General features: G+C 45.1%; 1 protein-coding gene across 1 annotated transcript in view; it reads left to right on the top strand.

Annotated features, from left to right (window-relative positions):
• The window catches only part of LOXHD1 (lipoxygenase homology PLAT domains 1), a 205,397-nt gene that overhangs the window by 131,396 nt on the left and 60,605 nt on the right, over positions 1 to 13,396 (top strand). The window contains exons 22-26 of the mRNA XM_070934571.1: positions 553 to 698; positions 2,648 to 2,752; positions 6,901 to 7,029; positions 9,067 to 9,231; positions 12,033 to 12,214. Coding sequence (XP_070790672.1) covers positions 553 to 698; positions 2,648 to 2,752; positions 6,901 to 7,029; positions 9,067 to 9,231; positions 12,033 to 12,214 — 727 coding nt within the window. The remainder of the gene's footprint in view (positions 1 to 552; positions 699 to 2,647; positions 2,753 to 6,900; positions 7,030 to 9,066; positions 9,232 to 12,032; positions 12,215 to 13,396) is intronic.

Genomic DNA, 13,396 nt, shown 5'->3' on the forward strand with positions numbered 1-13,396 from the left:
AAGAGAAGAGAAGGATGGATGGATGGATGGATATGGGGTGGGGTGGGGTGGAATAGAAAATATGGAATGGAATGGAATGGAATGGAAGAGGAGAGGAGAGGAGAGGAGTGGAGAAGAGAAGAGAAGAGAAGAGGAGAAGAGAAGAGAAGAGAAGAGAAGAGAAGAGAAGAGAAGAGAAGAGAAGAGAAGAGAAGAGAAGAGAAGAGAACAGAAGAGAAGAGAACAGAAGAGAACAGAAGAGAAGGATGGATGGAAGGATATAGGGTGGGGTGGGGTAGAATAGAAAATATGGAATGGAGAGGAATGGAGTGTCCCGTAGCACTGTCCTGAGGAAAGGAGTTGAAACAGTTTGTGTCCAGGATGTGAAGGGTCTGCAGGTATCTTCTCAGCCCTCCTTCTGACCCACGCAATCTGCAGGTAAGGAGACTTATTCTGCTGAAAGGTTATGCTTGTGCTGAAATGGGCCTGCTTCTCCCCATCAAAGGGTTTTTCCAGAGTCAACAATTGGGTGTCGGCAGAGTGGGCAGATGCTAAACCATATTATCTTTGCAGTTATTATTTCCCCTGCCAGAGATGGTTGGCAGTGGAAGAAGATGATGGTCAGATTGCCAGGGAGCTGGTCCCAGTGGCTGAAGCCTTTGTGATGAAGGGTTCGGAGAACGCAGGCTCTGTTGCCACCCTTGGCCTGGAACAGAAAGGTTTGCTATTGTCCATCTGTATGCCATAGAAGAAGCTGAGCCTACGGAGTAGCACAAACTTAAGTAAACCATCATTTGTGGTTTGGGAGTGTGGCGATTTTAGAGCAAAGTCCATTGGACTTGAGGCTGATTATAGGAATGGTTTGCAGACTGAAGCTATGACCAAATGAAGAATCTGCTGTATTTTTTTCGGGTTGGGGAACTGATCAAAGACAATATTTGTAGCTCAGGGTGAATCCTCATGTCCTTGGTGCTCTCTGGGCTTGGTGGTTTTCTTGCAGACGTTTCATGACCCACCTAGGAAGCATCATCAGTGCTACCTGATTACCAAATCTAGTTTGGATAATTAAACATCTGCAAGAAAACCCCCAAGCTTAGAGAGCACCAAGGACCCACGGTGGGGGAAACTATAAGTCTTCAAGGTGTGGACTAATAGGTAACTTAAGTAACAAGGGAGCAGTTTTAAAGAGAGTTAGCTGAAATGGTATAGAGCAGGGGTCAGCAACCTGCGGCTCTGGAGCCGCATGTGGCTCTTTCACCCCTCTGCTGCAGCTCCCTGTTACTCAATCGGCACGCGATTTATTGAGCTTTTCAACCCCCAGTAGGCCAACCATGGATAACTCCAAGAAAAGAAAAGTTTCAGAAGAAAACAGAACATTTAATTCAACTATATATGCTAGATTTGTGGCCACTCAAGAAATAGTCAGGCACGGGAAGGGTTTTGTGGCTCCCGGTGTTTTCTTTTCTGTGGGAAACGGGTCCAAATGGCTCTTTCAGTGTTTAAGGTTGCAGACCGCTGGTATAGAGTTTCCTGCCTAAGCAGAGGGTTGGATTAGAAGATCTCCAAGGTCCCTTCCATTTCTTCTCTTCTCTTCTCTTCTCTTCTCTTCTCTTCTCTTCTCTTCTCTTCTCTTCTCTTCTCTTCTCTTCTCTTCTCTTCTCTTCTCTTCTCTTCTCTTCTCTTCTCTTCTCTTCTCTTCTCCTCTCCCTTCCCTTCCCTTCCCTTCCCTTCCCTTCCATTCAGTGGTGAGTTCCTCCTGGTTTGGCCCGGTTTTCCCGAGCCGGTAGTGTTGATGATATGACACCACCGAACCGGTTCTGCCCCCCCGCCCCCCCCGCGCCCCCACCCCCCTGCGTTATTCTTACCTTTTATTTGGCCCCACCTCCAATCTATTGCTGCCTCCTGAGTCCCAGCTGATGGCTAGAGGGAAAAAAACTGTTTAAACTCTTGCCACGGGGCTTCAAAGGGCCGCCCTACAGCTGATCAGTGTTAAAAGAAAACAAATGAGTAGATCAGTGCCTGCAAAAATAAATGGGTAGATCAGTGCCTGCAAAAATAAATGGGTAGACCAGTGCCTGCAAAAATAAATGGGTAGACCAGTGCCTGCAAAAAATAAATGGGTAGATCAGTACAGCTCTGCAAGCAGTTAAAAGCATGGTAGACCAGTACCTCTGCTAAATCCTAAAGAATTGTCACATGACCATCAAGCCACGCCCACAAAATAAGCCACGCCCACAAAACCAGTAGTAAAGAATTTTAGAACCCACCCCTGATTCTATTCTATTCTATTCTATTCTATTCTATTCTATTCTATTCTATTCTATTCTATTCTATTCCTTGTGTGTCCAATCACATTTGGCCAATAAAAAATGTTTTGTTCTGTTCTCAGGTTTTTCTTTTCACTCTTTTCCCATTTTAATAGTTTGGGTCACCTTCCCCCCCCCTCTAAAAGGGGGTTGTTAAAATTTGAACCTCTCCCTTGTTGCATTCTACGATGACAGTTAGATCACGCTAATGAAGAGGCTACTAGTTCTGGCTTTTGGCTCACTTTTATGAGACCTTTCTTGTTTCATTAAAAACAAAGTTGTAAAGGTGGAACAAAAAGAGAAATAAAATTTAGACTCTCTCAGAAATGGCCCCTCCCAAACAGAGATTCTTCTTTTGACAGCTAATTCAACGACATTCACAGTAAGAGTGAAAACAGGAGACAAGAAAAATGCCGGGACGGACTCCAATGTCTTTATCATCCTTTACGGATCCAAAGATGACACAGGTAGGAGCCAGTGGTGAAATCTAAAATTTGTTACTACCGGTTCTGTGGGCGTGGCTTGGTGGGGGTGGTGGTAATGTGACTGGGTGGGCGTGGCCAATTTTTTTTTTAACTTTTAAAACCATTTTTTCTACAACCTCTTCGGCCGAAGAGGTTGTAAAACAATGCTTTCAAAAGTCTCTGATGATCCCAGCTGAGTTGCCTGATCGTCAGAGGCTTTTTTTCTTTTAAATGCCTCTGATGATCCCAGCTGAGTTGCCTGATGGGCAGAGACTTTTTTAAAAAGCCTCTGCCGAACGGGCAACTCAGCTTGGATCGTCAGAGGCATTTAAAAGAAAAAAAGCCTCTGATGATCGCGCGGCTCAGCTGGGATCGTCAAAGGCTTTTAAAACCATTTTTTTCTACAACCTCTTCAGAGGTTGTAGAAAAAATGGTTTTAAAAGCCTTTGACGAACTCAGCTGAGTTGCCTAATTGGCAGAGGCTTTTTTTCTTTTAAATGCCTCTGACGATCCAAGCTGAGTTGCCTGATGGGCAGAGACTTTTTTAAAAAGCCTCTGCCGAACGGGCAACTCAGCTTGGATCGTCAGAGGCATTTAAAAGAAAAAAAGCCTCTGATGATCGCGCGGCTCAGCTGGGCATGTGGGGGGGGCAGAGATTTTTGCTACCGGTTCTCCGAATAACCTGCCTCCATCCCTACTGGATCGGGTGATCCGGTCCGAATCGGGAACATTTCACCCCTGATAGGAGTCAAGCTCACCTTTGCAAATCATTCAGGTGGATATTGGCCACTGATTTAATGAGTAGCCCAGGATGCAGGAAAATGGGCTCAGTACTTTGATTGGCTCCTTCTGCAAGTCTTTTTATCTTCACGCGTTCGTTTGCTCATCAACGCAGGTGGTCCTCGACTTACAACCGTTGGTTTAGTGACGGTTCAAAGTTACAACAGCAGTGAAAAAAGTGACATTTTTCACACAACCGTGGCAGCATCCCCGTGGTCACGCAATCAAAATTCAGCCGATGGGCAACTGAATCATATTTATGACGGTTGCAATGTCCCGTGATCCCCTTTTGTGACACGCAATTAACAGATGAACAGAGTTGGAAGGGACCTTATAAGTCAGTGATGGCTAACCTTTTTGCCATCGCGTGTCAAAAGCAGGGGGAGAGCAGGGGGTCGCGTGTGCGTGTGCTCACACCCATAATTCTATGTGCCCCATCCCCTGTGCATGTGCATGCGACCCCCGCACGCTCCTCCCGCTTTTGGCATGCAATGGCACGGTGGGCCCAGTAGGCCCGTTTTTTGCTCCAGTCTCCAGAGGGCTTCAGGGGGAAGGGAGGCTGTTTTAACCCTCCCCAGGCTCCTAGAAAGGCTCTGGAGCCTGGGGAGAGCAAAAAATGGCCCTTCCCCACCCACCCCTCAGGCCCTCCGGAGGCAGGAAACAGCCTGTTTCCCTACCTCTAGCGGATCCAGAAGGCCTGAAAATCAGCTGGTGGAGCTGAGCTCACATGCCCACTGATATGGCTCAGCGTGCCACCTGTGGTACATGTGCCATAGGTTCACCATCGCGGTTATAGGTCATCTAGTCCAACCCCTGCTTAAGCAGGAGACCCTACACTATTTCTGACAAATGGCAGTCCAATCTTTTCTTGAGAGTCTCAAGTGATGAAGCTCCCACCACTTCTGAAGGCGACTTCTGTTCCATTGGTTGATTGTTCTCACTGTCAGAAAGTTCCTCCTCATTTCTAGATTGAATTTCTCCTTGGTCAGTTTCCATCCATGATTCCTTATCTGGCCTTCAGGTGCTTTGGAGAACAACTTGACCCCCTCCTCTCCGTGGCAGCCCCTCAAGTATTGGAAGACAGCTATCATGTCTCCCCTGGTCCTTCTCTTCACTAGACTAGCCAGGCCCAGTTCCTGTAACTGTTCTTCATATGTTTTAATCTCCAGTCCCCTCATCATCAACGGGAAAGCCAGATTTACTTTACAATTGTGTTACTAACTTAACAACTGCAGTGATTCACTTAACAACGGGGGCAAGAAAGGTTGTAAAATGGGGCAAAATTCACTTAACAACTGTCTCGCTTAGCAACAGAAATTTTGGGCTCCTAATTGTGGTCATAAGTCGAGGACTACCTGTACAGCTGAATCCATTTTTTTTTTTACTTTTACATCTAAAGTAAATATTTTGGGAGGCATGTCCAGACTTTTTTTGGGGTAGATAGGTGGGTGTGAGTTGTCCCTGGGGCCTTCTGAGGTTCCTTTCCAGCTGATTATTAAGAGCAGAGTAATTTATGTTCAGCCTCGGTAATAACCAGAAGGAGTTCCCTCCTGCTGTTTCACTCTTGATTTTTACAGCAAGTGTACAAACTCTGGGAAACCTAAAACCAATCTCTGGATGGATTTTACGACTGTCTAAAGATTGAAAATGATGGGGAAATATGCAATGTGCATCTGATCCATATTGTGTCCTAAACAGGTGCAACCTTTAAAGTAGGGAAAATAATTTATCCTACCTGAAAATTGCTGGGTGTTGGACAGCATATAAATTTAATGTGTTATTTTGGTTCATCGCACAGCCAGCCAGATGTTGAGACTGCATTTGGCATTTTTGTCCACCTATCGAGTCCTATTACTTCCTTGTAATTAAAATGTCCTAACGACAGGTACTGCTTAACAAGGGAAAGGGCTAAATGTCTATGGAGATTCTCAGTCATCCATCCAGGTCGCGGTTCTGTTCTGCCCCAACTACGGACCCCAAAGAACGCAGCACACACAAAGTCCGTTCAAACCTTAATTTACTGAATAAACCAGTCTTTTACAACAACGGCTGTTAATTAATTGCATTAACAGCCACCAAGAATTCAAAGAATAATAACTGAAAACTTACTATGGTTGGCAGAACGCCCAGAAGCAATTTGCAGGAAGCTGATAAGATAAGCAAGACAAGACACGAAGGTATGTGAACGAAGTTGTTCCCTGCAAATTGCTTCAGTCGGTGTTCCTCCTTAAATAGGCTAAGAGAGTGGCCAATTAGCCCCTAGCCTTACTCTCGAGGAGATCTCCTCCTGAGGAGCCACTCCTGCCTTTTGGCAGCTCTGCGCGCCCGGGCATCGAGAAGAGGCTCCTCCTCTTCGTCCTCTTCACTTAAGGGAGTTTCTGGAGGTTCTGAAGGCCCTGGCTGAATCCCCGCCTCTGGCACCACATCTTCTCCAGCCTCCTCATTGTCCGACTCGAGTGCCAGCTGCACAGGCTGCTGGCGCAGCACCACACCAGCCTCCTCGCTGTCAGAATCAGCTACTAGCTGCACAGGCCGCGTACGGGCCACAACAGGTTGTCTCAAAGGTGCTTTTTTCAAGAGGCAAGTGGACTTCCTGGTTTTTCTTTGGAGACATTTCGCTTCTCATCCAAGAAGCTTCTTCAGTTCTGACTGGATGGTTTATCTGCATTTAAAAGACACAGGCCACTCAGTTTGAAGACAGCAAAGACCACATTTTGGATAGAGAAGACCACTGCTTTGAAAGAGGGGTCAAAGAGGCCATCTGTGTCCAAATTGAACAACCCTCCCTCAATAGAGGGGGAGGGGTATGACGACATAGTCTACAACAATCTACAACATAGTCCTTTCAACAGTTCCAAGAAGGCTCCATAGTCCACACCCATTTGCACCACTCAAGTGACACTGAGGACCAGTGCTGAAACGTAAAATTTGTTACTACCGGTTCTGTGGGCGTGGCTTGGTGGGGGGGGGAAATGTGACTGGGTGGGCATGGCCAACTTTTTTTTTTTAACTTTTAAAAGCATTTTTTTTCTACCACCTCTTCGGCCGAAGAGGTTGTAAAAAATGCTTTTAAAAGGCTCTGACGATCCCACCTGAATTGCCTGATCATCAGAGGCTTTTGTTTTTAAAAGAAAAAAAAAGCCTCTGACGATCAGGCAATTCAGCTGGGATCGTCAGAGCCTTTCTACAACCTCTTCGGCCAAAGAGATTGTAGAAAAAATGCTTTTAAAAGGCTCTGACTATCCCAGCTGAGCCGCACGATCATCAGAGGCTTTTTTTTTTTTTTTTAACTTTTAAAAGCAGTCACTGCTGGCACCATCCAAGTTATTTTCATTTATAACAATGGGAGCGTGTGATTAAAACCCAAACAGGGACAATCTACTTGAAGGCTTCCAAGACTAACCGGAACAAATTTGAGCGAGATAAAGTTGATGTCTTCACGGTAGAATGTGTGGACCTCGGAGATCTGAAGAAGATAAAGATTGGCCATGATAATACAGGTAGGATGGCATGAAATTCCTTGAAGGCTTGTAGGATGAGTTGATTCCATAATATCTATACCTCTATTCAGTGGTGGGCTTCAAAATTTTTTACTACCGGTTCTGTGGGTGTGGCTTGGTGGATGTGGCATGGCTTGGTGGGCATGGTAGGGGAAGGATACTGTAAAATCTCCATTCCCAACCCACTCCAGGGGAAGGATACTGCAAAATCCCCATTCCCTCCCGATCAGCTGGGACTTGGAAGGCAGAGAATAGATGGGGGCGGGGCCAGTCAGAATTTTTACTACCGGTTCTCTGAACTACTCAAAATTTCCGCTACCAGTTCTCCAGAACTGGTCAGAACCTGCTGAAACCCACCTCTGCCTCTATTCCTCTCCTTTGGGAAACTAAAGATTTACCTGGATTTAAAAACGTTCCTTCCCCCAAGTTTAGAGGTTAAACCTGGAAGTTATAGAGTATACAGGTTTACCTTGGTTCCAGAGCAGGGGTCTCCAAACTTGGCAACTTTAAGACTTGTGGACTTCAACTTCCAGAATTCCAGCCAGCTAAAACTTAATAAAATATTATTATTATTATTATTATTATTATTATTATTATTATTATTATTATTATTAAAATTTGATTTATATGCCGCCCTTCTCCGAAGACTCAGGGCGGCTTACAATGTGCTCAGCAATAGCCTTCATCCTTTTGTATATTATGTATAGGTCTTAATAACCAGCTTAATAACAGGGTGCCTTAAACCACTGTTTAAGGCACTGTTAGAGCTACCAAGGCTCTAACACACTATTAATATTAATAATACAATTAGATTACCTAATTTAAGAGCCTTGGTAGTACAGTGGTCTAAAGCACCCTGTTATTAAGACCAGCTGCCTGCAATTACTGCAGGTTCGAATGTCGCCAGGCTCAAGGTTGACTCAGCCTTCCATCCTTTCTAAGGTAGGTAAATTGAGGACCCAGTTGTGGGGGCAATAAGCTGACTTTGTAAAAATATACAAAAGGATGAAGGCTATTGCTTAGCACATTGTAAACCGCCCTGAGTCTCCGGAGAAGGGCGGCATATAAATCAAATTTTTTTAAAAAAATCTTAAACTTCCACCTATAAACTTAGCTCATTTTTTTAACTATAATAGATTCTATTATCTGTCTCTATTATCTACATAATAGATTCTGTTATCTATTATCAAGGGATGTGGTGGCTCAGTGGCTAAGACACTGAGCTTGTCGATCGAAAGGTTGGCAGTTCAGCGGTTCGAATCCCTAGTGCCGCAAAATGGGGTGAGCTCCCGTTACTTGTCCCAGCTTCTGCCAACCTAGCAGTTCGAAAGCACTTAAAAAATGCAAGTAGAAAAATAGGGACCACCTTTGGTGGGAAGGTCACAGCGTTCCGTGCGCCTTTGGCGTTGAGTCTTGCCGGCCACATGACCATGGATGTCACTGCGTTATTTTATTTCCCAGCTGAGCTTCATTATTTCTGGACTGTCAGACTCTCCGTAGCTTGCCAACTTCTTATCAGTAAGCAACGTGTTTCCGTATCCACCCACATTCCTTCACTTGCTTCACACACTCTTTCCTTTGTTCTCTTGCCAGAGGTCTGGCTGGACCGGCAGGAGATCTCGCTTGCCAAAATGTAACAATTTAACTTAGTTAGTGAGGTGTTTTATTTTCTTTATAACAAATAAATGAGTTTTATTAGAGAACTTTTCTTCGCGTTTCTTTTTCAGAATATTGCAAACAAGGAGGAGCCTCGATTCATCTCCTCTAATTAAACCAGGGTGATTAGTCCCAGAGCCAAACATGGGATTAATAAATGCCCTGACAATGGAGACATCTTCAGACAGTGCTGGCTCTTCGGCTTTGAAACGGAGATGAGCACCGCCCCCTAGAGTCGGGAACGACTAGCACATATGTGCGAGGAGAACCTTTACCTTTACCTTTTACTATTTTCCCTATTTGTATTTTCTGTATTTTCTTTTTATTAATCTATTTGATCATTATCCATTATCATTATCCATCGTCTCTTAACCTTTGCAGGTCATTCTGAAGGGTGGTTTTTAGATTGGGTTGAGGTGGATGCTTCTTGCCTTGGACTTTGCCTGAAGTTTCCTTGTGGTCGTTGGCTGGATAAATCTGAAGATGACGGAGCCATCGAAAGGGTCTTGTTTCCTGCAGAACTGCAAACGACGACGTACATCCCATGTGAGTAGCATGGTAGCAAGACCAACCTGCCTTCGGTCTGAAAGAAAAGAAGTACAGGTAGTCCTCGACTTACAACAGTTCATTTAGTGACCATTTAAAGTTACGACGGCACTGAAAAAAGTGATTGATGGCATTTTTCACACTTACGACCCCTGCAGCAGCCCCGTGGCCTGTGATCAAAATTCAGACGTTTGGCAGCTGACTCGTATTTTATGACGGTTGCAGTGTTTCGAGGTCATCTGATCCCCTTTTGCGACCTTCGGACAAGCAAAGTCAACGGGGGAAGCCAGATTCGCTTAATGACCAAATGATTCAGTTAAGAGCTGCAGTGACTCACTTGTGGCAAGCACGGTTATAAAATGGGGCAAAATTCACTTAACAAATGTCTCACTTATCAACAAAAATTTGTGACTTGCAACCACAATTGAGCCCAAATTTCAGCTGATAAGCAAGAAAGTCGTTGAGTTTTGCCCCTTTTTGTGACGTTTCTTGCCACAGTTGCTAAGTGAATCACTGCAAGTTATTAAGTTAGCCACACGGTCGTTTAGTGAATCTGGCTTCCCCATTGCCTTTGCTTATCCGAAGGTCTCAAAAGGGGCTCTCGTGACCCCGGGACACTGCGACTGTCATAAATACGAGACAGTTGCCAAGCATCTGAATTTTGATCCCTGTGGCCACAGGGATTTTCACTGGTTATAAGTGTGAAAAATGGTCATACGTCCAGTGCTGTTGTAGCTTCAAATAGTCACTAAACGAATTGCTGTAAATCAAAGACTACCTGTACTGATATTATTACTGGATACAGAGCAGACCGAAGTGCTATATTTTGTTACTTGGGGGTTAACTACAATAGGCACAGTGGAACTTAGTTTCAAGTATATATGGTCCTCGACTTATGACCACAATTGAGCTCAAAATTTTTGTTGTTAAGTGAATTCTGCCCCGGTTTACGAACTTTCTCGCCACATTTGTTAAGTGAATCCCTGCAGTTGCTAAGTCAGTAACCCGGTTGTTAAGTGAATCTGGCTGCCCCATTGACTTGGCTTGTCAGAAGGTCTCAAAATGGGATAGGGTGACCCTCGGGACATTGCAACGGTCATAAATGTGAGTCAGTGGCCTAGCCTCTGAATTTTGATCGCGTGAGTGTGGGGATGCTACAAACGGTCATAAGTGTGAAAAATGGTTAAATAAGTCACATTTTTCAGCGCTGTTGTAACTTTGAAAGGTCACTAAATGAACTGTTGTAAGTCGAGGACTCACTGTACATTCAGATGGCCTGGGATGTTAATCTTGAGAATTGCTTCAGATAATTTTTTTTAGAGGAGAAAACATATTGGCAGATGCTTGTACTGCAGTGGTAGGATTCAAATATTTTTACTACTGGTTCTGTGGCGTGGCTTGGTGGGCGTGGCATGGCTTGGTGGGTGTGGCTTGGTGGGCGTGGCAGGGGAAGGATACTGTAAAATCTCCATTCCCACCCCACTCCAGGGGAAGGATACTGCAAAATCCCCATTTCCTCCCGATCAGCTGGGACTCGGGAGGCAGAGAATAGATGGGGGTTGGGCCAGTCAGAATTTTTACTACCGGTTCTCCGAACTACTCAAAATTTCCACTACCAGTTTTCCAGAACTGGTCAGAACCTGCTGAATGCCACCTCTATTGTACTGCCCCTTTTTTTTAATGTGCATAATGCTTGGGTCCATTTGACATTTCATGCTTTTCTTCAATGCTTCTGAGTAAATATTAACATTGTCATCATTGATTTGACAAGGAAGGCTGCTCTGTGGCCCACAGGATTCCTCCTCTCAAACAAATTCTTTCTGCCTCTAACAATAATCTAATTTTCCCATCATTACCCTTACAGATTATTTACTTAGTTTGCAAGAGGAAGAAAAAAAAAAAAGTCTAATGATCTGCTAACATTTCAGAAAGCTTAGTTGTTAGCAAGCCGGAAAGGGCTTAGGATGTTATAACATGTCCCAATTAAATAACTGTACTGGGAAAATGATTGTTTAACTGTTATAGGAGGAAGCAAAAGAAAGTGAGGATTTTTGCACCTTGGATGAAATATTAAAATTCTGTTCTGTTACTGAAAACTACAGCTGCACCCTTCCTTTTGTTGTATGTCAACCAGTGTGATGTGGTTTCTCCTTCCTTCGAATAATATATGCCATCTAAATAGAATAGAATAACACAGTTGGAAGGGACCTTGGAGATCTTCTAGTCCAACCCCCTGCTCAAACAGCGATGGCTAACCTTTTTGCCGTCGCGTGCCAAAAGTGGGAGGAGCATGGGGGAGTCGTGCACGTGCTTGCCCACACTCTTAATTCAATGCCCCCCTGCGTCCCGTCCCCCAATGAAAACACGTGCGACCCACATTCCCCCTTAATTTAATTTAATTTAATTTAATTTAATTTAATTTAATTTAAATCCCCATTTCCTCCTGATCAGCTGGGACTTGGGAGGCAGAGAATAGATGAGGGTGGGGCCAGCCAGAATTTTTACTATCGGTTCCCTGAACTACTCAAAATTTCCGCTACCGGTTCTCCAGAACTGGTCAGAACCTGCTGAAACTCACCTCTGCTAGAGACTACAGAAAGGAACTGGTCTTAAAATGATTGAGGCCAAATAGGCATAGGTCTGTGAAAGGAAGACTCAGCCAATCTTGACATTAGAGACAGAAATGACAAATTTTGATTCCTCATCTAAAACAGATACAGATACATCCTTTAACCTAGTTCCTGAATTATTACAGGGAGACTTGACCTGACACCCATTTTGTTTTGTTTCCATCTGGCCAGTTGTTCCCTACGAAATTACTGTCTACACCAGCGACGTTTTTGGAGCAGGTACCGACGCTGACGTCTTTATCGTTCTGTACGGGGCTGACGGCGTTTGCACTCAACAGAAACCCCTGTGCCAAAACAAGAGGGAACGAAGGATGTTCTTTAAGAGGAATTCTATAAATCAGTTCATCGTTGAGGTAAGGGGAAATGTGCTTTGGATCAGGGATGGTATTCACTTACTTTCCTACCGGTTCGCAAATGTGAGCACGCTGGTCCTTCCGTGCATGCGCTTTGCTTGCTTGCGCGCCTTTCAAGCATGGACACGGCCTCAAAAATGTACCTAAATAGGACGGCATAGAGCCGGGGCAGGTGGGCAAGTGAGCAGGCCCACCTGCGATTTCTGCTACCAGTTCGGGGGAACTGGTCCGAACTGGCTGAATACCACCTCTGCTTTGGATACTCCTGTTGTGGCTCCGTTGCCTGAGCCTGGGCTATCGACAGATGCAGACTCTGAGAGTGAGGGAGAGGAGTTGGCAAGGCCTCCCTCTCCAGGACCCTCCTCTCTGGCAATGCCTCCGGAGGACACCGAAGGCCAAACGATAGGCTCAGAGCCAAGCACGTCCCCGCAGCCACAGGTGGACAGCGACGAGGAAGATAAGTGCTGGCTGGACCCTCGACAGAGGCGCAGGGAGAAGCGTGCGCAGCAGAGGGGAAGGCGTGCCAGAGATTAGCTGAGTCACTGGACCACACCCCACAGGGTATAAATGTGGGTGTGGTGGCCGGTTCGGTTTGTGATGAACAAAAACTGGAAATACTCCATGATCTCTGCGTTACTGGACTTTGCCTGCTTTATCGGACTGCATTTGGATTAATCCTTGTATTATTGACACTCTGCCTGTTTTATCGGAATGCTTGCAGTCTAATCTTTGTTTTGTGTGAGTAAAGTCTGAATTGGCAGCTAGCCACTGGGTTGCTGCCAGCTTTATCTTCAAAGAATTTTGTCGTATGGCTTATTAACTCCGGGCCGTCTGTGGGGGTGCGTGTGGGGTACGGGGACAGCAACTTGGGAACCATATGGCAGAGTTTAAAGAAGGAGCAGAAGGAGCAGAAGGATTGCAAGAAATAGTCAGAACAGAACAGAACAAAACAGAACAGAACAGAACAGAACAGAACAACGGAAGTGGAAGGGACCTTGGAGGTTTCTAGTTCAACCCCCTTTCAAGCAGGAAACCCTGGCCTATACCATTCCAGAGAAGTGGCTGCCAGTCTCTTTTTAAAAGCCTCCGGTGTTGGAGCATCTACAACTTCTGAAAGCAAGTCGTTCCACTGGTTAATTGTTCTTACTGTTAAGGAAATTTCTCCTTAGTTCTAGGTGAGGA

This window comes from Pituophis catenifer, unplaced genomic scaffold (genome assembly GCF_029215685.1).
Source record: "Pituophis catenifer annectens isolate HBS135680 unplaced genomic scaffold, rPitCat1.0.hap2 SCAF_2, whole genome shotgun sequence".
NCBI classification, from domain to species: domain Eukaryota; kingdom Metazoa; phylum Chordata; class Lepidosauria; order Squamata; family Colubridae; genus Pituophis; species Pituophis catenifer.